Raw genomic sequence first — 26982 nt, 5'->3', positions numbered from 1 at the left:
TTGTACATTGACATCTATCTGTTTCTTAGTACTCCTTCAAGATTATTACTCCTCAATACTCCTTCAAGATTATTACTCTTCAATACTTCAAGATTATTACTCCTCAATACTCCTTCAGGATTATTGCTCCTCAATACTCAATCTGCTGCTCACAAATACTAGAATTAATTTCCTACTCCTTTGCTTTGTACTTACTGCCAACTATCCTCCACACCATCGACAATTATGCTGCAAACTTCCTAATCGTACTTCGTTGCAATCTTACCCAAATTTCAATGTAAATAACATGCAGTAAGGATCTCAGCACAAAATGAATACATTTTGTTACCTCTTCAAAAATGTCAATTAAATGCAGACCTAAATCTGCTAACTCTGTTTGAGTAATGTCTGCCTTTTTGAATAATCTTGGCACTCAATTTTTTTCCCAGTAATTTCCAACCTTTGAACTATCACTGATTCAAAACATTAACTGTTTCTCTTCCCACAAATGTGTTATCATCTGCTGAGTATTGTAAATAGGGAAGCTTTGAGCGTCACAGTTTGAGGATAAAGGGGAAGCCTTTTAGCACTGAGATTAGGAAAAACTTCTTCACCCAGGGAGTGGTGAATCTGTGGAATTCTCTGCCACAGGAAACAGTTGAGGCCAGTTCATTGGCTACATTTAAGAGGGATTTAGATATGGCCCTTGTGGCTAAAGGGATCAGGGGGTATGGAGAGAAGGCAGGTGCAGGGTTCTGAGTTGGATGATCAGCCATGATCATACCGAATGGTGGTGCAGGCTCAAGGGGCCGAATGGCCTACTCCTACTCTATGTTTCTATGTTTAGAGGGGTATGGGCCAAATGCAGCCAGATGGGATTAAGACTGTTGGTTGGCATGGACAAGTTGGACTGAAGGTCTTGTTTCCATGTTGTATAACTGTCTGAATATCGGAGGATGAGAGGTGACCTGAGAGAGGTGTACACGATAATGAGACGCATAGATCGTGTGGATTGTCAGAGGCTTTCCCTGGGGCTGAAATGGCTAGCACGAGAGGGCATACATAGTTTTAAGGTGCTTGGAAGTAGGTATAGAGGAGGTGTCAGGGGTAATTTTTTTATGCAGAGAGTGGTGAGTGCATGGAATGGGCTGCTGGCGGCAGTGGTAGAGGCGGAAACGATAGGGTTTTTTAAGACTCCTAGATGGCTACATGGAGCTTAGAAAAATAGAGGGCTATGGGTAAAGTCTAGGTAGTTCTAAAGTAGGGACATATTCGGCACAACTTTGTGAGCTGAAGGGCCTGTATTGTGCTGTATGTTTTCCACGTTTACCAGATATCTGAAGTCCTCTCTTCTACACTGTACTGTTGGACACACATTCATCTGAACTTTCTTCTTATTCCTACATTCACAGTCACATTTTTGGAATTAATCCAGTGATTACAACTTTTCAATGCCCTGTTCTTTAATCTATGACCTTGTTTCTTACTTTGTTTCAGAACCTTATTCTTCTTTTTTATCATATGATCACTGAAATGATCAGAACCTCTGATTCTTTTCCATAATTTTGTTATTAAAATATTCAAATTATTGTTTGAAAGAATTCATGGAGAGAAGAATTTTAGACATGAATGCTGAGCACCCAGAAATCTTACCTCTAGCTTTTTTTATATGTTTGCCTTGCTTTATCCTAATAGTCCTGTCTTGTATCGTTTGATATAGGTGCCAGAAGAAAAGCTGAAACTGGTGATGGCAGATAAGGAACTCTACAAAATCTGTGCCACAGAGGTTAAACGTCAGATCTGGCAAGACAACCAGGCGTTGTTTGGAGATGAAGTCTCCCCTTTGTTGAAACAGTACATTATTGAGAAAGAAAATGCTCTCTTCAGCAGTGAACTGTCAGTCTTGCATAACTTTTTCTCGGCATCCCCCAAAACAAGACGTCAGGGAGAGGTACAGATTAGAATAGTTTATTATCAAAAGCATGCAATTATTAATTGTTACTTGCGTAGAAGTTCACAATTATTTATGGTACTGGTGATGCTGCTCTAAGAAGGATTTTCATTACACTCTACCTCACTGTTGATAGCACAGAAGGAAGGCATTTCAATGGTTTGACTTTTAATGGACGCTTCAAGGGTGTGTATGACAATATTTTTCAATGTCTCTGTTTGGTGTTCCCTGGAATCCATAAATATCTAGCATGCTCTCCCTACAAATGAGGTGATATCAATTTTCAAATCCAACAGTTTCTTGTTGTATAAAATGAACAAGAATTATTATGTGCAACCACCTTCAAGCAAGTTGGTCCTGTCCAAACACAGCAGGAAAAAAAATCACTTATGGAGGACTGTTCAGGGATAAAAGAGAAAATGTGCCTGGAGTCGGAGGAGTTTAGAGAGATCCTTAATGAATACTTCACTTCAGTATTTACCAATGACAGAGGTCACGAAAATGTGAGGATAGTGTAAAACAGGCTGATATGCTGGAATATGTTGACGTTAAGAAAGAGGATGTGCTGGAACCTTTGAAAAACATTAGAATTGATAAGTCTCTGGGGCCAGACAGGATATACGTCAGGTTATTAGGGGAAGTGAGGGAGAGGTTGCTGTGCCTTGTGATGATCTTTATGTCATAGGAGTAGAAGCTGTTAAATGAGATATATATTTGGTGTGACCACCCTTTGCCTTTAAAACTGCATCAGTTTTTGTAGGTATACTGTTATTAAGTTTTATCAGAAAATTGGCTGGTAGGTTTTTCCCAAACATCTAGGAGAACTTGCCACAGTTCTTCTGCAGACTTTGGCTGTCTCACTTCTGTCTCTTCAGGTAATCCAGACAGTCTCAATGATGTTGAGATCAGGGCTCTGTGGAGGCCATACCATCTGTTGCAGAACTCCTTGTTTTTCTTTTCGCTGAAGATAGTTCTTTATTACAGTGATTCTGAAAGATCATTACTAATGCCTCCACAATCTCTTCAGTTACCTGTTTCAGAACTCTGGGGTGTACATCTGGTCCAGGTGTCTTATCCACCTTCAGACCTTTCAATTTCCCAAGGACCTTCTCTCTCATTATGGTAACCTCACATGCTTCATGATCCTTGACAGCTGGAACTTCCACCATACTGCTAGTGTCTTCCACAGTGAAGACTGACACAAGATAGTTATTCAGTTCATCCACCATTTTGTTCCCCCATTACTACCTCTCCAGCATCGTTTTCCAGCAGTCCAATATCCACTCTCGCCTCTCTTTTACAATTTATGTGGGCATAGATAAGGTTAGTAGCTAAATTCTTTTCCTCAGGGTAGGGTAGTCCAAAACTAGAAGGCAAGGTTTAAGGTAAGAGGGTGAAGATTTAAAAAGGACTTGAGGGGCAACTTTTTCTGCATGCTGGATGCGAGTATATGGAACATATTAATGAACTGGTAGAAGAGGTGGTCTAGCTGAGTGTTAATGCAACATTTAAAAGGCACTTGGACAATTACATGGATTGGAAATGTTTGTCAGAATATGGGCCAAATGCAGGCAAGTGGGTGTAGCTCAGTTAGGCAACTTTGTTGGCATGGACCAGATGGGCCAAAGGGCCTGTTTCCATGCTGTATAGCTCTCTTTCTGTGACTAGAAGTATTTGAGAAAACCTGTTGTGCTTTGTACTATTCTAACACTTCTGTATTTTTTTGTGTATCTAGGTAGTTCAGAAATTAACCAACATGATTGGGAAAAATGTGAAGTTGTATGACATGGTTCTCCAGTTCCTACGTACTCTGTTTCTACGGACAAGGAATGTACATTATTGTACTCTGCGGGCAGAACTCTTGATGTCTTTGCACGACCTCGATATCAGTGAAATATGTTCTGTGGATCCTTGCCACAAGGTGTGTTAATATGTGTTCTGCATGTACTACTTATAGATTTAAATCTTCCCTATTTTTTAAAGTGAGAAATAGGGATGAAGGAATAACCATCTGCTTTCTAGGGCTGGGATTCCCAACCTAGGGTCCATAGACGGACCCCTTGCTTAATGATGTCGGTCTATGGCATATAAAAGGTTGGGAACTCCTGTGAATAGTATCTTTTTGTTTGTTTCTCAATAAATATACAATAATACTACCTTCACATGCCCACTTTTTATTCCTGAAAAGTAATATCTCCCAACCCAGTGGGAATTGAAGTCTTGGGACCTAAAGGTTCATCTGATATTACGTTAAAAATGCTTAATTTACTCTAAAATTGAGGATCGTCCAAGGCAAAGGGGGTTTGATATTGTGTATGTAGATTTGTATGGCATTTGATTAAGTTGCTTATGGTAGGGGGGGATCACATGAATCCCACGTGTGCTAGCCAATTAGATACAACAATGGCTCAGTAAAGAGGTTGGGGTGGTAGTTTGTCATTCTTTGTTTATTCGCTGTTTAGTTTTTCATAAATTCTCTTGTATTTCTTTATTTTCCTATAAGAAAATGATTCTTAAGGTGGTATATGGTAACATTAGGGTAAAAATTATTTTGCTAATATATTGACTTTGATAAATTAACAAATAAGTAAGTAATGCAAAAAATGAGGTTGTGTTCATGGGCCATTCAGATACCCATGATAGAGCAGAAGAACTTGTTGCTGAATCACAGAGTAAGGATCTTCAGGCTCTTGTACTTCCTCTCTAAGGAGAGGAGGGCATATCCTGGATATTGAGGGTCCTTAGTGATAAATGCAGCTGCCCTGAGGTACCGCCTCTTGAAGAGGTCCTTGATGGTAGAGGGGGGTATGCTTGTCATGGAGCTGGCTGAATCTACAATCCTCTGCAGCCTCTTGCTGTCCTTTGCATTGGAGCCATCATACCAAGTATAATGTAATCAGTCAGAATGCTCTCCACTGTACATCTAGTAATCTGCAAGAGTCTTTGGTGACATACAGTACCAAATTTCTTCAAATTCCTAATGAGTAAGCCACTGGCATGCTTTTTTCATGATTCCATCAAAGTGTTGGATATAGGTCAGATCCTCAAATATGCAGATGACCAGGAACGTCAAGCTGCTCGCATTTTCCACTGCTGACTCAATGAGAACTGATGTGTGTTCTTCTGACTGCCCCTTCTTGAAGTCCATAATCAATTTCTTTTCATGAGGTTTTTGTTGCGATATCACTCAACCAGATATCTATCTCATTAGTATGAGCCTATTTGTTGCTATCTTAAGATTCAGTGATGTCGTCAGCAAATTTATAGATGGTGTTTGAGCTGTGCTTAGCTACACAGTCATGAATGCAGTGAGTAGAGCAGTGGGCCTGTGTTGATTGTCAGCGAGGAGGAGATGTTATCACCAATCTGTACTGACTGTGGTCTCCTGATGAAGAAGTCAAGGATCTTGTTGCAGAGATTTCGGTAGATGTCTGTGTGCTATACAGATTGATAGTGGTTGAGGCAACTTCTATGCTTACGGGATGATGATATTGACATATACCGAGATATATAGCCTGATGTCTATTTTGTTGCTACCTAGGTGCTGCTGAGCAGAGTGGAGAGCCAGTGAGATTGTCTGCTGTTGGCCTGTTGTGGTGGTGGTCAAATTGCAGCAGATCCAGGTATTTGCTGTTAAGAGATAATTCTAGCCATAATCAGCCTCTTCAAGCACTTTATAGCAGTAGATGTCTGTCTGCCATGCAGGTTGATAGTGGTTGAGGCAGCTCATTCTGCTCTTTTTTGGCTTTGGTATGATTGATGCCCTTCTGAAGTAGCAGTGAGAAGTTGAGGATGTCCTTGAACCCTCCCACCAGGTGGTTGGCGCAGGTCTTTAATGCCCTGTGAGGTACACTGTCAAGGATTGATGCCTTGAGAATTCTTGAAGGATGCTCTGACATTGTCCTCCAAGACAGAGGTCACAGGGTCACCAGGTGCTATGTGGATTTGCATGAGTGTAGTATGCGTGAATGTGTTGAACTCATTAGGGTGTGAAACATCACTGTCAATTATGCTGTTAGGTTTTGTCTCAGTGCATTAGTGAAATAATGGCATACAAACCCTACTTTAGCTGTCATGCGTCCAGTTGTGTCTCGAATTTCACACAGAATTGTCTTTTCACTCTCACAATGACCTTCTATAATTCGCACCTGGACCTCTTGTGGGATTCTAGATTGCCAGTTTGAATTGCCATAGATCTAGCCCTCAGCAGACTGCAAATATCCTTGTTCATCTGGTACTTCTGGTTTGTGCATGTTTGCATAGAGTTGGGGGGGGGTGATGTATTCGCATGGAAAAAGGATTGGTTAACTAATAGAAAGCAGAGAGTCGGGATATGTGGCTGTTACTCCGGTTGCCAATCAGTGCTGAGCAGTGTGCTGCAAGGGTCAGTGCTAGGCCCGCAATTATTCATGGTATACATTAACAATCTGGAAGAGTGGGCCGAGTGTAGTGTATCTAAATTTGCGGACGATACTAAATTGAGTGGAAAAGCAAATTGTGCAGAAGATGCGGAGAGTCTGCAGAGAGGTATAGATAAGTGAGTGGGCAAGGGTCTGGCAGATGGAGTACCATGTTGCTAAATGCAAGGTCATTCACTTTGGAAGGAAAAATTAAAGAGTAGATGGATTATTTATTTATCTATTTTGGCGTGTGCATCTGCGTGCGTGTGCGATGTTGGCGGGACGATGTCCTTTTCATGCCTTTACAAGGTGCGAAGCGAGGGAGAGGGACTGTGTGTCACGCCACTCCTCACACAGACATTTCGCAGTATTTTTCCCTTTATTTTACGAGGTTGAGTTGCGATCTCGACACTCAACCCGGCACAGATGGAAAGCGTGCTCAGGAACGGCTCCGACTGGGTTCGAACCCGGGAACCTCCGTTCCAGAGTCTGGTGCTGATGTCATTGTGCCACCAGCCGGCCCGTAGATTATTATTTAAATGGCAAAAAATTGTAGCATGCTGCCATGCAGAGGGACATGGGAGTGATTGTGCATGAATCACAAAAGGTTGGTTTGCAGATTCAGCAGGCTATCAAGCAGGTAAATGGAATGTTGGCCTTCGTTGCTAGAGGGATTGAATTTAAGAGCAGGGAGGTTATGCTGCAATTGTACGGGGTACTGCTGAGGCCATACTCCCTGGTGAAGCCGCATCTAGAGTACTGCGTGCAATTCTGGTCTTCTTACTCAAGGAAGGATATACTGGTTTAGGAGGCGGTGCAGAGGAAGTTCCCCAGGTTGATTCCAGTGATGAGGGGGTTAGACTATGAAGAGAGATTTAGCCACCTGGGCCTGCTCTCGCTGGAATTCAGAAGAATGAGAGGAGATCTTAAAGAAACATATAAAATTATGAAAGGGGTAGATAAGATGGAGGCAGGAAAGTTGTTTCTACTATTAGGTGAGACTAGAACTAGGGGATATAGCTTCAAGATTCAGGGGAGTAGATTTAGGACAGAAATGAGGAGGAACTGCTTTTCCCAGAGAGTGGTGAATCTGTGGAATTCTCTGCCCAATGTAGCAGTGGAGGATACCTTAGTAAATATGTTTAAGATAAGGTTTGATAGAGTTTTGCATAGTAAGGGCTATGGGGAAAAGGCAGGTAGGTGGAGATGATGGCCAGACAGCTGTGATCTCATTGAATGGAGGAGCAGGCTCGACAAGCCAGATAGCCTACTCCTGCTCCTATTTCTTATGTTCTTATGGTATATTCTCAAAGTCACACACTTATCGATGCAGGTCTTGATGAGTCAGTGAGGGCTTGGCATACTCATTCAGATCTGAATATGGTTCAATCTATTACATAAGAACATAAGTAATACGAGCAGGAGTAGGCCATCCAGCCCATTGAGTCTGCCCCGCAATTCAATAAGATCATGGCTGATCTGTCTGTAAACTCAGCTCCATCTACCTGCCTTTTCCCCATAACCCTTAATTCCCTTACTATGTAGAAACCTATCTAACAGTTTCTTAAATATACTTAGTGAAGAAGCCTCAACTGCTTCCCTGTGCAGAGAATTCAACAGATTTACCAGTCTCTGGGAAAAACAGTTTCTCATCATCTCCGTTCTAAATCTTCTCCCCTGAATCTTGAGGCAATGTCCCCTCGTTCTAGTCTCACCTACCAATGGGAACAACTTTCCTACTTCTATCTTATCTATCCTTTTCAAAATTTTGTATGTTACTATAAGATCCCCTCTCATTCTTCTGAACTCCAGGGAGTATAGTCCCAGGTGGCTCAGTCTCTCCTCACAGGTTAACCCCTTCATCCCTGGGATCAACCTGGTGAACCTCCTCTGCATTGCCTCCAAAGCCAGTATATCCTTCCTCAAGTATGGAGACCAGAACTGCACACAGTACTCCAGATGCGGCCTCACCAGTACCCTGTATAGTTGCAGCATGACCTCCCTGCTCTTGAATTCAATCCCTCTAGCAATGAAGGCCAACATTCAGTTTGCCTTCTTAATAACCTGTTGTACCTGCAAGCTAAGTTTTTGTGATTTGATAGTGATTCAAAACAGTAATGTAAATGCTCATCTGCCTCCCTTGACCACACTTTTACAGCCTTCACTACCAGTGCTGTGGTCTTCACTCTCTGTGCTGTATACTGGGAGTAGAAGTACAGCCAGGTGATCTGATTTGCCAAAGTGTAGGTATGGGATGGCACAGTAAGCATTATTGATGGTTGTGTAACAGTGATCAAATATATTGGCTCTTCTGGTTCTGCAGATGGTAGTTTGTCAGAGACTTCTTCAAGTTAAAGTCCCTGTAATGATTGGAAGGCATTAGGGTGTAGTTTTGTCGGGGCAGCTTGACATTTGCCAGAGGTGGAATGTACATTGCTATGAGAATGACAGGAGAGAATTCACTCGGCAGGTAGAATGGATGACATTTTACTGCTAAATGGTCCAGGCTGAGGGAGTAAGACTGAAACAGAACCACCACATTTGTGCACCATACTGAGTTAAGCCAATCCCCCACCTTTGCATTCACCCAATGTTGCTATCTAGTCCATGTGGTGGATGGTGAATCCCTTGGGCTGGAGTGTTGGGGTTGAACCATGCATTCGGGAGCTGGTGTCCATAAGCCCATAAGACATAGGAGCAGAATTAGGCCATTTAGCCCATCAAATCCACTTGCCATTTCATCATGGCTGATCCCAGATCCCATTCAACCCCATACAGCTGCCCTCTCACCGTATCCCTTGATGCCCAGACCAATCAGGAATCTATCAACTATGGCTGTAAGTATATACACGGACTTGGCCTCAACCGTGGTCTGTAGTGGAGCATTCCGCAGATTCACCACTCTTCACCAAAAAATATCCTTCTTACTTTTGTTCTAAAAGGTCGCCCCTCAATTTTGTGGCTGTGCCCTTTAGTTCTGGATACCCACACCAGAGGAAGCATCCTCTCCGCATCCACCTTTCAACATTGGGTAGGTTTCAATGAGAACCCACCACATTCTTCTAAATTTCAGTGAAATCAGGTCCAAAGCTGCCAAACGCTCCTTATTGTTAGCCCCTTCATTCGCAGAGTCATCCTCGTGAACCTGCTCTAGACACTTTCCAATTACAATGTACCTTTTCTGAGATAAGGGGTCCAAAACTGTTGACAATACTCCAATTGCGGCCTGACTCGTGACTTATAAAGCTTCAGCATTATCTCCTTGTTTTTATATTCTATTTCCCTTGAAATAAATGCCAGTATTTCTAACAAAAGACAACTAAAAAAGCTGTAAGAAGGCAAAAGATGAAACACGAGGGCAGACTAGCCTATTATATAATTCAGGATACCAAAATTTTTTTTCAGTTATATAAAGAGTAAAAGGGAGGTGAGAGTTGATGTTGGACCACTGGAAAATGATGCTGGTGAGATAGTAATGGGGGGCAAAGAAATGGCAGATGAACTTAATGGGTACTTTGCATCTGTCTTCACTTTGGAAGACACTAGCAGTATGTCAGAGGTCCGTGAATATCACGGAGCAGGAGTGAGTTTCATTGCTATTACAAAGGAAAAAATGCAAGGCAAATTCAAAGGTCTTAGGTGGATAAGTCACCTGGGCCAGATGGACTACATCCCAGAGTCCTGAAAGAGATAACGGATGCATTGGTCGTGATCGTTCAAGAATCAACTCGGCCTTTTCTCCTTGGAGTGATGGAGGATGAGAGCTGACCTGATAGAGGTGTACAAGATGATGAGAGGCATTGATCATGTGGATAGTTAGAGGCTTTTTCCTAGGGCTGAAATGGCTACCATGAGAGGGCACAGTTTTAAGGTGCTTGGAAGTAGGTACAGAGGAGATGTCGGGGTAAGTTTTTTATGCAGAGAGTGGGGAGAGCGTAGAATGGGCTGCTGGCGATGGTGGTAGAGGCAGAAACGATAGGGTCTTTTAAGAGACTGCTGGATAGGTACATAGAGCTTAGAAAAATAGACGGCTATGAGTAACCCTAGGTTATTTCTAAGGTAAGGACATGTTCGGCATAGCTTTGGGGGCTGAAGGGCCTGCATTGTGCTGTATGTTTTCTGTGTTTTTAATCACTTGATTCTGGTCCTGGAGGACTGAAAGATTGCAAATGTCACTCCACTAATTAAGAAGGGAGGAAAGCCAGTTAGCCTAACCTCAGTGGTTGGGAAAGTGTTGGAGTCTATTGTTTAGGATGAGGTTTCGAAGTACTTCGAGACTAATGATAAAATAAGTTAAAGTCAACATGGTTTCTGTAAAGGGAAATCTTGCCTGACAAATCTGTTAGAGTTCTTCGAGGAAGTATCAAGTAAGGTGGACAAAGGAGAGGCAGTGGATGTCACTTACTAGGACATTCAGAAGGCACATGGAGCCTAGAAAAATAGAGGGTTATGCACTAGGCAATTTCTAGAGTCGGTTACATGGTCGGTGGAACGCTGTGGGCCGAAGAGCCTGTAATGTGCTGTAAATTTCTATGTTCTAAATTCTAAGGCTGTATAACATGATAAACTCTTATGGCATTACAGGGAAGATACTGGCATGGATAGCGAAATTGCAGACAGGCAGGAGGCAGGAGGCAGGAGGCAGCGAGTGGGAATAAATGGGGCCTTTTCTGGTTGGCTGCCGGTGATCAGTGGTGTTCCTTGGGTCAGTATTGGGACTGTTGCTTTTTACAATGTTTGTCAGTGATCTAGATAATGGAATTGATGGCTTTGTGGCAAAGTTTGCGGATGAGATGAAGCTAGGCAGAGGGGTAGCTAGTGCTGAGGAAGCAATGTGATTGCAGCAGGGCTTAGACAAATTGGAAGATTGGACAAAAAAGTGGCAGGTGGAATATAGTGTTGGGAAATTTATGGTAATGCATCTTGGTAAAAGGAACAATAGTGTGGACTATTATCTAAATGGGGAGAAGGTTCAGACATCAGAGGTGCAGAGGGACTCGTGCAAGACTCCCAGAACGTTATTCTACAGGTTGAGTCTGTGGTAAAGAAGGCCAATGCAATGTTGGCATTTATTTCAAGGGGAATGGAATATAAAAGGAAGGAGATAATTCTGACAGTTTATAAGACTCTAGTCAGGTTGTGCTTGGAGTATTGTCAACAGTTTTGGGCCCCATAATCTCAGAAGGGATGTGTTGTCATTGCAGAGAGTCCAGAGGAGTTCACAAGGATGATTCCAGGAATAAAGAGGTTAACATATGAGGAGCGTTTGGCAGCTTTGGGCTTAACCTCACTGGAATTTAGAAGAATGCTGGGGGTGGGGTGGAGGGATCTTATTGAAACCTGCTGAAGGGACTAGGTAGAGTAGATGTGGAGAGGATGTTTCCTATGGTGGGGTATCCAGAACTAGAGGGCACAGCCTCAAAACTGAGGGACGACCCTGTAGAACACAGCTAAGGAAGAATTTCTTTAGTGAGAGAGTAGCAAATCTGTGGAGTGCTCTGTCACAAACTGCAGTGGTGGCCAAGTTCATTGGTATATTTAAGGCAGAAGTTGATCATTTCCTGATTGGTCAGGGCATCAAAGGATATGGCGAGAAGGCAGGTGTATGGGGTTGAGTGGGATCTGAGGTCAGCCATGATGGAATGGCGGAGGAGACTCAATGGGCTAAATGGCCTAATTCTACTCCTATGTCTTATGGTCTAATATTGCATTTGCCTTCTTTACCACAGCTATAAACTGTGAATTAACCTTCTGGGACTGTGCATTAACCTTCTGGGAGACTTGCACATGGTCTCTCCTAAGTGCATTTGCACCTCTGATGTTTGAATTTTCTTCCCATTTGGATAATAGTCTGCACTATTGTTCCTTTTACCAAAGTGCATTATCATACATTTCCCATCACTGTATTCCATCAGCCACTTTTTTGCCCATTCTTCCAATTTGTCTTAAGTCCTGCTGAAGTATCATTGCTTCCTCAGCACTACCTATCCCTTTACAGAAACCATTCTCATTTTGACTAATTTAGTCTCCAAGTGCTCCATTATCTTTTCAGCAACCTTTCAGGACTCTGGGATGTAGTCCATCTGATCCAGGTGACTTGCCCACATTAAGACCTTTAAGTTTGCTTAATACTTTTTCCTTTGTAACAGCAATGGCACTCCTTGCTTCTCCCTGACACTCAGACCCCTGGCATACAGCTAGTGTCTTCAAAAGTAAAGAATGAAGCAATGTACTGATTAAGTTCATCTGCCATTTCTGTTACTATCTCACCAGAATAATTTTCCAATAGTCCAATATTAACTCTCACCTCCTTTTTATTACTTAGAAAACTGAAAAAAACTTTTAGTATCCTGCTTTACATTATTGGCTAGCTTGCCCTCGTATTCCATCTTTTCCCTTCTTGTAGCTTTTTTAGTTGCCTTTTGCTGGATTTTAAAAACTTCCCAATCATCCAACTTCCCACTCACTTTTGCTACCTCAGAATCAGAATCAGGTTTATTATTACCGGCAAGTGACGTGAAATTTGTTAACTTAACAGCAGCAGTTCAATAGAATACATAATGTGGCAGAGAGAGAAAAATAATAAATAAAATAATAACAGTAATAATAAATAAACAAGTAAATCAATTATGTATATTGAATAGATTATAAAAAAGTGCAAAAACAGAAATACTGTATATTTAAAAAAAAAGTGAGGTAGTGTTTCAAAGATTCAATGTCCATTTAGGAATCGGATGGCAGAGGGGAAGAAGCTGTTCCTGAATCGCTGAGTGTGTGCCTTCAGGCTTCTGTACTTCCTACCTGATTGTAACAGTGAGAAAAGGGCATGCCCTGGGTGCTGGAGGTCCTTAATAATGGACGCTGCCTTTCTGAGACACCGCTCCCTGAAGATGTCCTGAGTACTTGTAGGCTAGTACCCAAGATGGAGCTGACTAGATTTACAACCTTCTGCAGATTCTTTCGGTCCTGTGCATTAGCCCCTCCATACCAGACAGTGATGCAGCCTGTCAGAAACTCCACAGTACATCTATAGAAGTTTTTGAGTGTATTTGTTGACGTGCCAAATCTCTTCAAGCTCCTAATAAAGTAGAGTCGCTGTTGCCTTCTTTATAACTACATTGATATGTTGGGACCTGGTTATATCCTCAGAGATCTTGACACCCAGGAACTTCAAGCTGCTCACTCTCTCCATTTGTGATCCCTCTATGAGGATTGGTAGGTGTTCCTTCATCTTGCCCTTCCTGAAGTCCACGATCAGCTCTTCCATCTTACTGACGTTGAGTGCCAGGTTGTTGCTGCGGCATCACTCCACTAGTTGGCATATCTCACTCCTGTACTCCCTCTTGTCACCATCTGAGATTCTACCAAAAATGGTTGTATTGTCCACAAACTTGTAGATGGTATGTGAGCTATGCTTAGCCACACAGTCATGTGTATATAGAGAGTAGAGCAGTGGGCTTAGCATACACACCTGAGGTGCTCCAGTGTTGATCGTCAGCAAGGAGGATATGTTATCACCAATCCGCACAGGTTGTGGTCTTCCAGTTAGGATGTTGAGGATCCAATTGCAGAAGGAGGTACAGAGGCCTCTGGTTCTGTAACTTCTCAATTAAGATTGTGGGAATGATGGTATTAAATGGCGAGTTATAGTTGATGAACAGCATCCTGATGTAGGTGTTTGTGTTGTCCAGGTGGTCTAAAGCAGTGTGGAGAACAATTGAGATTGCATCTGCCATTGACCTATTGTGGCGATAGGAAATTGCAGTGGGTCCAGGTCTTTGCTGAGGCAGGAGTTTGCCTTGCCCTGGCATTTGAGAACAACTTCTGTGGGACATAGCTATTCTGCGCTTTGTGAACTATTCCCAGAAACTTCAGCCACCTCTGTTCTGCCATTGTCCCTGCCAGTATCCCCCTTTAATCAACCTGGACAAGCCCCTCTCTCATGCTCCGTAATTCCCTTTATTCTATTGCGATACTGATACATGTGACTTACAATTCTCATTCTCAAATTGCAGTATGAATTCAATCATATTATGAATTACTGTCTCATAAGAGTTCCTTTACATTAAGCTCCGTAATAAGATCTGGGTTATTACACTACAGTCTAGCTAAATCGCCTTTCCCCAAGTAGGATCAAACACAGGCTGCTCTGAAAAGCCATCTCGTAGGCATTCAACAAATTCCCTCTCTTGTGATCCGATACCAACCTGATTTTCCCAATCCCCTTAATGTTGAAGTCCCCCATTACAATTGTGACATTACCCTTATTACATGCCCTTTCCAGCTCCCTTTGCAATCTCATAATAAGTCCATCAGACAAAGGAGCAGAAGTCGGCCATTCGGCCCATCGAGTCTGCTCTGCCATTTTATCATGAGCTGATCCATTCTCCCATTTAGTCCCACTGCCCCGCCTTCTCACCATAACCTTTGATGCCCTGGCTACTCAGATACCTATCAATCTCTGCCTTAAATACACCCAATGACTTGGCCTCCACTGCTGCCCGTGGCAACAAATTCCATAGATTCACCACCCTCTGACTAAAAAAATTCCTTCGCATTTCTGTTCTGAATGGGCGCCCTTCAATCCTTAAGTCATGCCCTCTCGTACTAGACTTCCCCATCATGGGAAACAACTTTGCCACATCCACTCCGTCCATCCCTTTCAACATTCGAAATGTTTCTATAAGGTCTCCCCTCATTCTTCTAAACTTCGAGGAATATAGTCCAAGAGCGGACAAACGTTCCTCATATGTTAACCCTCTCATTCCCGGAATCATTCTAGTGAATCTTCTCTGTACCCTGTCCAACGTCAGCACATCCTTTCTTAAACAAGGAGACCAAAACTGCCCACAGTACTCCCAAGTGAGGCCTCACCAGCGCCTTACAGAGCCTCAACATCACATCCCTGCTCCTATACTCTATTCCTATAGAAATGAATGCCAACATTACGTTCGCCTTCTTCACTACTGACTCAACCTGGAGCTTAACCTTAAGGGTATCCTGTATGAGGACTCCCAAGTCCTGTTGCATCTCCGAACTTTGAATTCTTTCCCCATTTAAATAATAGTCTGCCCGTTTATTATTTCTGCCAAAGTGCATAACCATACACTTTCTAACATTGTACTTCATTTGCTACTTCTCTGCCCATTCTTCCAATCTATCCAAGTCTCTCTGCAGACTCTCTGTTTCCTCAGCACTACCAGCCCCTCCACCTATCTTCATATCGTCAGCAAACTTAGCCACAGAGCCATCTATTCCATAATCCAAATCGTTGATGTACAATGTAAAAAGAAGCGGCCCCAACACGGACCCCTGTGGAACACCACTGGTAACCGGCAGCCAACTAGAATAGGATCCCTTTATTCCCACTCTGTTTCCTGCCAATCAGCCAACGCTGTATCCACGTATGTAACTTGCCCGTAATTCCATGGGCTCTTATCTTGTTAAGTAGCCTCATGTGTGGCACCTTGTCAAAGGCCTTCTGAGAATCCAAATATACAACATCCACTACATCTCTAGCCTACTGGTAATTTCCTCAAAAAATTGTAATAGGTTTGTCAGGCAGGATTTTCCTTTAAGGAATCCATGCTGAGTTCTGCCTATCTTGTCATATGCCTCCAGGTACTCTGTAACCTCATCCTTGACAATCGACTCCCAACAACTTCACAACCACCGATGTCTATAATTTCCTTTTTGCTTCCTTGCCCCCTTCTTAAATAGCGGAGTGACATTTACAATCTTCCAGTCCTCCGGAACCATGCCAGAATCTATCAACTTTTGAAAGATCATCGCTAATGCCTCTACAATCTCCACAGCTACTTCCTTCAGAACACGCGGGTGCATTCCATCTGGTCCAGGAGATTTATCTACCTTTAGCCTATTCAGCTTCCTGAGTACTTTCTCTGTCGTAATTGTGACTGCGCACACTTCTCTTCCCTGCCACCCTTGAGTGTCCGGTATACTGCTGATGTCTTCCTCAGTGAAGACTGATGCAAAATACTCGTTCAGTTCCTCTGCCATCTCCTTATCTCCCATTACTACAATTTCTCCAGCATCATTTTCTATCAGTCCTCTATCTACTCTCACCTGTCTTTTACTCTTTATATACTTGGAAAAGCTTTTAGTAGCCTCTTTGATATTATTTGCTAGCTTCCTTTCATAGTCAATCTTTTCCCTCTTAATGACCTTCTTAGTTTCCTTTTGTAAGGTTGTAAAAACTTCCCAATCCTCTGTCTTCCCACCAATTTTTGCTTCCTTGTATGCCCTCTCCTTTGCTTTAACTTTGGCTTTGACTTCTCTTGTCAACCACGGTTGCATCCTTTTTCCATTCGAAAATTTCTTCTTTTTTGGAATATACCTGTCTTGCACTTTCCTCACTTCTCACATAAACTCCAGCCACTGCTTCTCTGTCGTCTTTCCCGCAAGTGTCCCTGTCCAGTCAACTTTGGCCAGTTCCTCTCTCATGCCACTGTAATTTCCTTTACTCCACTGATTTTGGCTTCTCTTTTTCAAATTTCGCAGTGAACTCGATCATGTTATGATCACTGTCTCCTAAGGGTTCCTTCACCTCAATCTCTCTAATCACCTCCGGTTCATTACACAATACCCAATCCAGTACAGCCGATTCCCTAGTGGGCTCAACAACAAGCTGTTCTAAAAAGCTATCTCGCAGACATTCTACACATTCTCTCTCTTGAGATCCAGTGTTGACCTGATTTTCCCAATCCACTCGCATGTTAAACTCCCTCACAATCATCATAACACTGCCCTTCTGACAAGCCTTTTCTATTTTCTGTTGTAATTTGTAGTCCACATCACTGCAGCTGTTTGGAGGCCTATAAATAACTGCCATCAGGGTCCTTTTACCCCTGCAATTTCTTAGCTCAACCCATGAAGATTCTGCACCTTCCGATCCTATATCACCTCTTTCTAATGATTTAATATCATTTCTTACCAATAAAGCCACGCCTCCCCCTCTGCCTACCTTCCTATCCTTCCGATACACCGTGTATCCTTGGATGTTCAGCTCCCAGAGACATGCATCCTTTAGCCACGTCTCATTGATGGCCACAATATCATACCTGCCAATCTGTAGCTGTACGACAAGATCATCCACCTTATTCCTTATGCTGTGTGCGTTTAAGTATAACATCTTAAGACCAGTATTTGGTACTTTTCGCTTTGATTTCACTGCAACTTTATTGCACTGCAACTCATCCGAATGGCTCCAAATTTGCCCCATCACCTGCCTGTCTTTCCTGACATCTTTACTGCTCACTATCTTAGATTTATTTCTGTTTACCCCTTCCTCCGCTCTGTCATTCCGGTTCCCATCCCCCTGCCAGGAGGTTTTTTTTTCACCATTGCAGTTTCTTAACTCCACCCACAAAGATTCAACATTCTCTGACCCTATGTCACCTCCTACTAAAGGTGTAATTCCAACTCTTACCCACAGAGCCACATCACCGTTTATGTCTTCCTGCCTTCCTTTTTTGGTAAAAAGTATGTCCTTTGATGTTAAACTCCCAGCTATGGCCTTTCAGTCACAACTGAGTAATGCCCACGGCGTCATTCCAACCAATCTCTAATTGTTCCTTGAGTTCGTCCATCTTATTCCAAATGCTGCAATTCTGTATTCTTTGCCCTTATGAATTTTGCCACTGTGATACAACTTATCTCTTTGCTCTTTCAGAAGTTGTACTCAATCATTGGCTTGTCCTTCGTTACATTCATATTACATAATCTACTTGTAAACCTGCTGGTTCATCATCAGGTCTATTATGCTAGATTAGAATACTCTGTGGTCAAAGGTCAGTGATCCTGCTGGTCGGGTCAGCAGATGCTGAGGACATCAGCAATCCCCAGGTCCATGACTCCTGAATTGGAAGTCTGTATGGGTGTGAGTCACAAGGGCTGTGACCTCCTGCCCCAGATCACTGACATAAGAGGTCTCTGCAAGTATAGACCGGAAGGTCAAACCCTTGACCTGTAAATCCTGAGGTCATTACCTAGAGGTCAGCGAAGTCTCAAAGGTAAAGATGTAGGTCAAAGTTCAGAGCTTGGTGAGTCTGGATGTAGAAGTCCAAAGGTCAAACACCGAAGTTGCCAAGTACAGAGGTAAAAGCCTGAAGGTAGAAGTCTCCGGATCGGCTTGACTGAGGATCAGAGGCATGATGCCAATGAGTCCAGACCAGGGACTGGATGTTGGAGTTGGCCTGTCCTGGGGTTAGAAGCCTTTCTAGTGGGAGGGTGGGAAAGTGGATTGTTCTGTTTTGTTTTTGTTTTTTGTTGTTAATGATGTTCTGCTGGTGTTAGTATCACCTGCATATATCGTGAAATTTGTTAACTTTACAGCAGCAGTACAATGAAATTCATGACAAATAAATATATAGAGAAAAAATGGAAATACTTTAAGTATACAGTATATAGAGTGCTGATAAAAAGTGTTCACCCCGCACCCCCCCCCGGGGAAGTTTTCATGTTTTATTGTTTTACAACATTGAATCACAGTGGATTTAATTTTTAATGCCCTGATTCACATCTTTACTGTTATGCTATGGGTGTTTCATTTAGCAGCTCTAAAAGAGCTGCTGTTCTGCTTTCAGCCTATTTGGGTTATTGTTGAAGATAAAGGATGATTTGGAGTGTGTGCCATCCAATTCGCGGGAGGTTTTCTTGTTGAGAGACAATAAGGTTGGGCTTGGGGGTCTTATTTGAGAGGAGATGGAGAGAGAAGACGCTAGAGAGAACCGGTCGTAGTATCCGATCTGGTGGGAGACCCATTTGTTTGAGATGAATTGCGAGTGACGTTTGGAAGGTTGTGTGTGCTTTCACGTTGCCGAGGGCCCAGCACGTGAGTGACAGAGAAGTTCAAGATGACCTCCAACTTGTGCACATTTGACTGTTTAATTAGAATGGGCCCTTTTTGTTATTCTTTACTAACCCTTCAGTTAAGATTCATAATTATAATTCCTTTAATTGTATATGCAGTGTATTTTTTTGTGGCATTAATTTATAACAGGGTAGCCAATGACAAACCAAGGTTTAAGGTGGGATCATGTGTGCCTCAGTCTCACGGGGCCGCCAAGGAAACCAGAGTGTTTCAACACCGACCCTACCGTGAAGCATGGTGGTGGCTGCATCATGCTGCTTTGGGATGCTTCACTGCAACAGGTCCTGGAAGGCTTGTAAAAGTAGAGGGTAAAATGAATGCAACAAATTACAGGGAAGTCCTGGAGGAAAACCTGATGTAGTCTGCAAGAGAACTGCGACTTGGGAGAAGATTTGTTTTCCAGCAAGACAATGACCCCCAAGCTTAAAGCCAAAGCTACACAGGAATGGCTTAGAAATAACGAAGTTAATATCCTGGAGTAGCCAAGTCAAAGTCCAGTCCTCAATCCAATTGTGAATTTGTAGCTGGACTTGAAAAGGGCTGTTCACTTATGATTCCCAAGCAAGTTTGCAGTTTTGTAAAGAAGAATGGAGAAAAATTGCACTGTCCAGATGTACAAAGCTGATAGAGATCTATCCACATAGACTCAAGGTGGTAATTGCTGCCAAGGGTGCATTTACTAAATACTGACTTGAAAGGGGTAAATACACGCAATCAATTATTTTTTTGTTTTATATTTGTAATTTAGATCATTTTGTAGAGATCTGTTTTCCCTTTGAATTAAAGAGTCTTTTTCTGTTGATCAGTGTCAAAAAACCAACTTAAATCCACTGTGATTCAATGTTGTGAAACAATAAGGCATGAAAACTTCCTGGGGTGGGGGTAAATACTTTTTATTGGCACTGTATGTCTATTAAATAGTTAGATTAAAATAAGTCATGGATCAAAACAGAAATAAAAAAGTGATGTAGTAGTGTATCGGTTCAACATCCATTTAGAAATCGGTTGGCAGAGGAGCAGAAGCTGTTGCTAAATTGCTGAGTATGTGCATTCAGGCTTCTGTACCTCCTTCCTGACAGCAACAGTGAGAAGAGGGCATGTCCTGGGTGGTGGGAATCCTTAATGATGGACGCCGCCTTCCTAAGGCACTCACGAGGAAATCTGCAGATGCTGGAATTTCAAGCAACACACGTAAAAGTTGCTGGTGAACGCAGCAGGCCAGGCAGCATCTCTAGGAAGAGGTACAGTCGACGTTTCAGGCCGAGACCCTTCGTCATGACTAACTGAAAGAAGAGCTAGTAAGAGATTTGAAAGTGGGAGGGGGAGGGGAGGGGGAGATCAGAAATGATAGGAGAAGACAGGAGGGGGAGGGATGGAGCCAAGAGCTGGACAGTTGATTGGCAAAAGGGATATGAGAGGATCATGGGACAGGAGGCCTAGGGAGAAAGAAAGGGGGAGGGTGGAAGCCCAGAGGATGGGCAAGAGGTATAGTGAGAATCAGGTCAGGATATAAGGTGTATTCTGATATGTCTATCCACGGCCTCCTCTACTGTAAAGATGAAGCCACACTCAGGTTGGAGGAACAACACCTTATATTCCATCTGGGTAGCCTCCAACCTGATGGCATCAACATTGACTTCTCCAACTTCCGCTAATGTCCCACCTCCCCCTCGTACCCCATCCGTTATTTATTTATATACACACATTCTTTTTCTCTCTCTCCTTTTTCTCCCTCTGTCCCTCTGACTATACCCTTTGCCCTTCCTCTGGGCTTTCTCCCCCCTCCCCCTTTTCTTTCTCCCTAGGCCTCCTGTCCCATGATCCTCTCATATCCCTTTTGCCAATCAACTGTCCAGCTTTTGGCTCCATCCCCTCCTTCCTTGCTTCTCCTATCATTTTGGATCTCCCCCTTCCCCTCCCACTTTCAAATCTCTTACTAGCTCTTCCTTTAGTTAGTCCTGATGAAGGGTCTCGGCCCGAAACGTCGACTATACCTCTTCCTAGAGATGCTGCCTGGCCTGCTGCGTTCACCAGCAACTCTTATGTGTGTTCCTAAGGCACTGTTGCTTGACGATGTCTTGGATACTGTGGAGGCTAGTACCCATGATGGAGCTGATTGATTTTACAAGTTCTGCAACTTCCTTCAATTTTGTGCAGTAGCTGCCCCCTCCCCCCCAATACCAGATGGTGATGCAGCCAGTTGGAATGCTCACCGCAGTACATTTGTACAAGTTTTTGAGTGCTTTAGTTGACAAAGCAAGTCTCCTCAAACTAATGAAATATAGTTGCTGTATTGCCTTCTTTATAGCTGCATCAATCAATATGTTGCATCCAGGTTAGGTCCTTAGTGAAATTGACACCCAGGAACTTGCTCACTCTCTCCAATTCTGATCCCCTTATGAGGATTGGTTTGTGTTCCCTCGACTTACCCTTTCTGAAGTCCACAATCAGGTCTTTGGCCTCACTGATGTTGAGTGCAAGATTGTTGCTGTGATACCACTCGCTCCTTAAGCCCTTTTGTTACCATCTGAAATTTTGCCATCAGTGGTTGTATCAACAGCAAATTTATAGATGGCATTCGAGCTGTGTCTAGCCACACAGTCATAGGTGTAGAGTGAGTAGAGCACACAACCCTGTGGTGAGCCAGTGTTGATTGTCAGTGAGGTGGAGATGTGATTACCAATCCTCACAGATTGTGGTTTTCCATTGAGAAAGTGAAGGATCTAGTTGCAGAGGGAGGTACAGAGGCATAGGTTCTGTAACTTTTCAATCAAGACTATGGGAATGATGGTGTTAAATGCTGAGCTATAGTCAATAGACAGCATCCTGACAAAGGTATTTGCATTGTCCAGGTACTCTTAATGCTGCGTGGATCATTGTGGGCACGCTATGTGAAATGATACATTTGTATGTTTCAATGTCCATGTGATAAATAATTCTGAATATGAATGTTTCTGTGAAGCAAGTAGACAACAGGTATCCCTCTTGTACTGCAGTTTTGCTTTAAGGTCTTCAGTTTTACTTTCCAGAGTTTGTACATTAACCAGGAGGATGGAAGTGAAGGGGTCCATGGGGACCTGCCTTCAGTTTTACCAGAAGTCCTCCCTGCCACCACCTCTCCTAAGATGATGGAGACTTTCCCTGAGTTTCCAGTTGCTGCACTCGCTCCCAGGGTGTCCTGGGGTCCCTAGTCTGTCAGTTCTTTTATTAGTTCAATAGTTCTATTTAATATCAGAGAAATTTATGCAATATATATACTGAAAGCAGACATCCACCAAAATAGAAGTGTCCCAAAGAATGTGTGACAGTTAAAACATTAGAACCCCAAAGCACCCTCCACCCACCGAGCATGAAAAAGCAAAGCCCCCAGTAAAGACCGTGATCCAGAATACAACAAAAACGAATCGTTCACCAAACAATTCAACATACCACAGGAAGTTTCCCTAATAAAGGAAGAAAGAGGTGTCCCCTTTCACAACAGATTTATGGTGTTAAAAGTCTGTCATGCCACTTTTTTTTTTAACAAGTTCTTCAGTCGAAGAATCAGCAACAGCCTTTTCTCCACCAATGAGAGAGAGTGCCATTCACCAAGTCCAGAGCCTCCGACAGCCAATCCAAAGTTCCGTTTTCTCCCGCAGCGCTTCAGTCGGTAGTGGCTTAGAATCAACCCGTCCACAGGGCTGCAAAACCTTGGAACCCCAAAGGCACACTCATCTTCTATGCCATATCCTTTGGATTTCGAAAAGCAGTCAATCATGAACCCCACTGGTGGGTCTAGCCACCGCAAAGAACCGAGTATAACATGCAGGTCACGGTCTTCAACAGAACACCATCCACTCTGAAAAGGAAAAAGAGAAGCATCAAAGGTAGAAATTAAGCTATTCCTGTAGATGAGCTCGAAGGAGTCGCTGTTGCATGCCATCGTAACTTGTTCTTTTAAATGACTTGAAACAACGTTACTTACTGCAGTGCATACAAGGTCATGGAGAAGACTTAATTGTATATAAGGCTCAGAATAATTTAGCTCCTCTGTATATTTTGGAATGCCTATCCTCTTACATTCCTAATTGTAGTCTTTGATCCACGAGTACTCATTTGCTTAGCGTTTCTATAGCCAAGCAGGTAAGAACTGGTAATGCACCAAAAATCTGGAATACTCTGCTGACTGAGATACGCCAGGTTAGTACCTTGGAATGTTTCAAAACAATTCTAAAAACGTACTTTTTTATTTGGCCTACTTATAGGATTACGTAATGCCTGTTGATATTGATTACATTTATTTAATTTGAACAACACACACAAAATGCTGGTGGAACGCAGCAGGCCAGGCAGCACCTATTGGAAGAGGTACAGTCGACGTTTTGGGCCGAGAGCCTTCGTCATGACTAACTGAAGGAAGAGCTAGTAAGAGATTTGAGAGGGGGAGGGGGAGATCTGAAATGATAGGAGAAGACAGGAGGGAGAGGGGTGGAGCCAAGAGCTAGAAAGTTGATTGGCAAAAGGGATACAAGTCTGGAGAAGCGAGAGGATCATGGGACGGGAAGCCTTGGGAGAAAGAAAGGGGGAGGGGAGCCCAGAGGAAGATGGAGAGCAGGCAAGGAGTATAGTGGGAGGGACAGAGGGAGAAAAAAGAGAGACAGAGAGAGAGAAAAAAAGGGAAATCCATCCCTCCCCCTCCTGTCTTCTACCATTTCGGAATCTCCCCCTCCCCCTCCCACTTTCAAATCTCTTACTATCTCTTCTTTCAGTTAGTCCTGACGAAGGGTCTTGGCCTGAAACGTCGACTGAACCTCTTCCAATAGATGCTGCCTGGCCTGCTGCGTTCCACCAGCATTTTGTGCATGTGGCTTGAATTTCCAGCGTCCTCAGATTTCTTCATGTTTGCGTTTTTGATTTGGATATTTGATTACATCTTATTTTAGGTAATGTTGGTTTCTATTATGAATTTTAATTTTTTCTCATTTTTATGACTATATTGATTTATTTTTACAATCTGTGAAAGCACTGTGAGCCTGCATCTCAATGTGTGAAAAGTGCTATATAAATAAAGTTGTTATTATACTTTTATTTTTTTCTCAGGTCAAACTGGTAAAACCTTAGGCACAGGCATAGCCAAGCACATTCATTTCTCAAATTGCTAGGAACTTTCAGACTACTCTAGTGGTGTTTAATATTGTTAGTATTGTGCTGTGTAGGCCTAATCATGTAATGTTACTGCGTTGTGACCTTGGGATGATATAGTTGTGGATATTACTATTGGGAGAATGTATACCCTGTTCATATTCCATAGTCTTTCAACTTCCTCTTTTGATTCAACATATTTCTGTATATTATGTGTGTTTGGAATGGTTATTAACTATTCAGCAAGTTGTTCTTGCTTGTTAATCCTGTAATATTATATCTGATTGCTTTATCAGTAATAATGGATCAGTCATAATATAATTTGTAGGACTCTAAAACTGGATCAGGCTTGTATTTATAGTAAAGTATGGTGTTTCTTATGATTTTGTATTTTAAAGCAAGATTTTGGTGAGTGATGTTTGCTGCTTGATTGTGCCTGTGTAAGTAATCAGATTGAGTTTAATTGCTGCAAATCATGTAATTTGTTCTTTTGTTTTTGGTTTCTCCTGGCACTTTCTGCATTTATTATCTTGAATGTTTTGGTCTTTTATTATGTATTATTGTTATTTTTTGTGTGTTAACTAACTGCATTGCCACAAGGAACCCCTCTGTTTCTGGGAAGAAGTCTGAGCGAGGTATCTGATGCTTCCTTGTCGACATCTAGGTTGTTCAGATCATGGGGATGTCTTCCATGGAAAGACTTTGGAACATGAAGGGTCATGGTGTTCCATTGGTTAACTTTTTCCTCTGTAGTGATAATTTCTTCTTTTTTCTGGGTTGTGCTTTCATTTAAGTTTAGTGGTGTATACTTCTTATCAGAATTCAGAGTGGGGCAGCAGGGTAACAGTGGTGAACAAATGCATTACAGTACCTGTGACCTGGGTTCAGTACCTGCCACTGTCTGTAAAGCATTTGTACATTGTCCACGTGACCATGTTGATTTCCTCCGGGTGCTCTGGTTTCTCCCACAGTCCAAAATCTTACTGGCTGGGAGGTTAATTGGTCTTTGTAAATTGTCCCGTGATTAGGCTGGGGTTAAATCAGGAGGATGCAGGTCAAATGGCCAGAAGGGCCTGTTCCGCGCTTTAGCTCAATAGAATAAATGCATTGTATATGCTCACTTGGAGGCTGAACCTTGTTTTCGTTGATGAAGATATCTCCTTAGATGTTTTATCTGACTGTTATCTGTCTGTTATTCCTCTTCCTCCTCCTGTTCTTGGTAGAGTTAATCTAATATTTTTTTTCTCAGCTCAACCTGGTAAAACCTGAGGAATGGGCATAACCAAGCACACTCATTTGTCAGTTGCCAGAAACTTTCAGACTATTTTAGTGATGTTTAGTAGTGTGACTTACTGAAGATTTACGTAGATATTACTGTATAGTCCTAATTGCTTAATGCTGTTGTGTAGTGCCTTTGGGATGACACCAGTTGTAGATATTACTATCAGGACAATGTATATCCTGTTCATGTTCCAAAGTCTTTCAATTTCCTCTTTTAATTCAGCATATTTCAGATGTTCTTTTTCACACAGATTTCTGAATGTTATCGTGTATTTGGAATGGCTGTAACTATTCAATAAGTTGTTCTTTTTTGTTTATCCTGTATTATGATATCCAGATGGTTATTATGGATTGTTTTATCTATAATAACTGATCAGTCATAATATAATTTGTGGCATTCTGATTCTAAAACTGGATCAGGCTTGTATTTATAGTAAGTTGTGATTTCATTTATTTTAAAGCAAACTTTTGATGAATCGTGTTTGCCACATGATAAGTCTGTGTAATTATTATTATTATTTTTATTATATGGCATTCTTGCTTATCAGTCAGGGCCCTGAGTGGGGAAATAATGCTACAGATGTGTAAGGCATTGGTGGGACTGTTCCTGAAAGAGTTTGTGCAATTCAGATCTCTGTACTATAAGAAGGGTCTGAGTAAGTTAGTGAGGGCAAGAAAGGTTCACAAGGAAGTTGCTGAGTCTGGATGAATTGAGTTATAAGCAGAGATTGAAAAGGCTGATGGTCCAGGGTATGGGAGTTAAACAAGGAGACACGGATTTAAGAAGAGAGGAGAAAGAATTAAAAGGGACCAGAGGAGCATGAGTATATAGAATGAGCCACCAGAGGAAGTGGCAGAGATAGGTATAATTACAAGATCTAAAAAACATTAGGACAGGTACATGGATAGGAATAATTCAGGAGGATATGAACCAAGCACAGACAAATAGGACCACTCAGGTAGGCATGGACAGTTGGAATGAAGGACCTGCTTATTCACTGTTTAACTCAACAATGTATATTAATTCATGTCTAGTTACAAAATCAGACTCAGCTTTATTGATTTATCACACATACATGGAAACATACAATATAATGTGTTGTTTGTGTTAACCAGCATAATCCCGGGGTCTGCTTGGGGCAGCTTGCAAGTTAACAACTAAACAAATATTATAGGAATGTATTTATGATCCTGAATTATGACTTCATGATGTTAAAACTGAAGACAGATCAGAGCTGATACAGCAAAGCAGAAAGAAAACTGACAAACTGAGAATAATTCTTCATGCTCATGTGCGGTGTCACCATCTCCATGTAAGGTTTCCAAATCTAAGATACCAATAGTCCTCATAATTGTTT

At 42.3% G+C, this 26982-nt stretch overlaps 1 protein-coding gene across 3 annotated transcripts in view; it reads left to right on the top strand.

Moving 5' to 3' along the window:
- Positions 1–26982, top strand: part of nelfb (negative elongation factor complex member B) — a 124689-nt gene that overhangs the window by 10619 nt on the left and 87088 nt on the right. For all 3 annotated transcript variants that reach the window (XM_063073242.1, XM_063073241.1, XM_063073240.1), the window contains exons 4-5: positions 1700–1930; positions 3666–3851. In XM_063073242.1, coding sequence (XP_062929312.1) covers positions 1700–1930; positions 3666–3851 — 417 coding nt within the window. The remainder of the gene's footprint in view (positions 1–1699; positions 1931–3665; positions 3852–26982) is intronic.

The sequence above is a fragment of the Mobula hypostoma genome, chromosome 21 (genome assembly GCF_963921235.1).
Source record: "Mobula hypostoma chromosome 21, sMobHyp1.1, whole genome shotgun sequence".
Taxonomy (NCBI): Eukaryota; Metazoa; Chordata; class Chondrichthyes; order Myliobatiformes; family Myliobatidae; genus Mobula; species Mobula hypostoma.
Note: the sequence above shows the minus strand (reverse complement) of the source record. Positions and strands in the feature narration are given on the sequence as shown.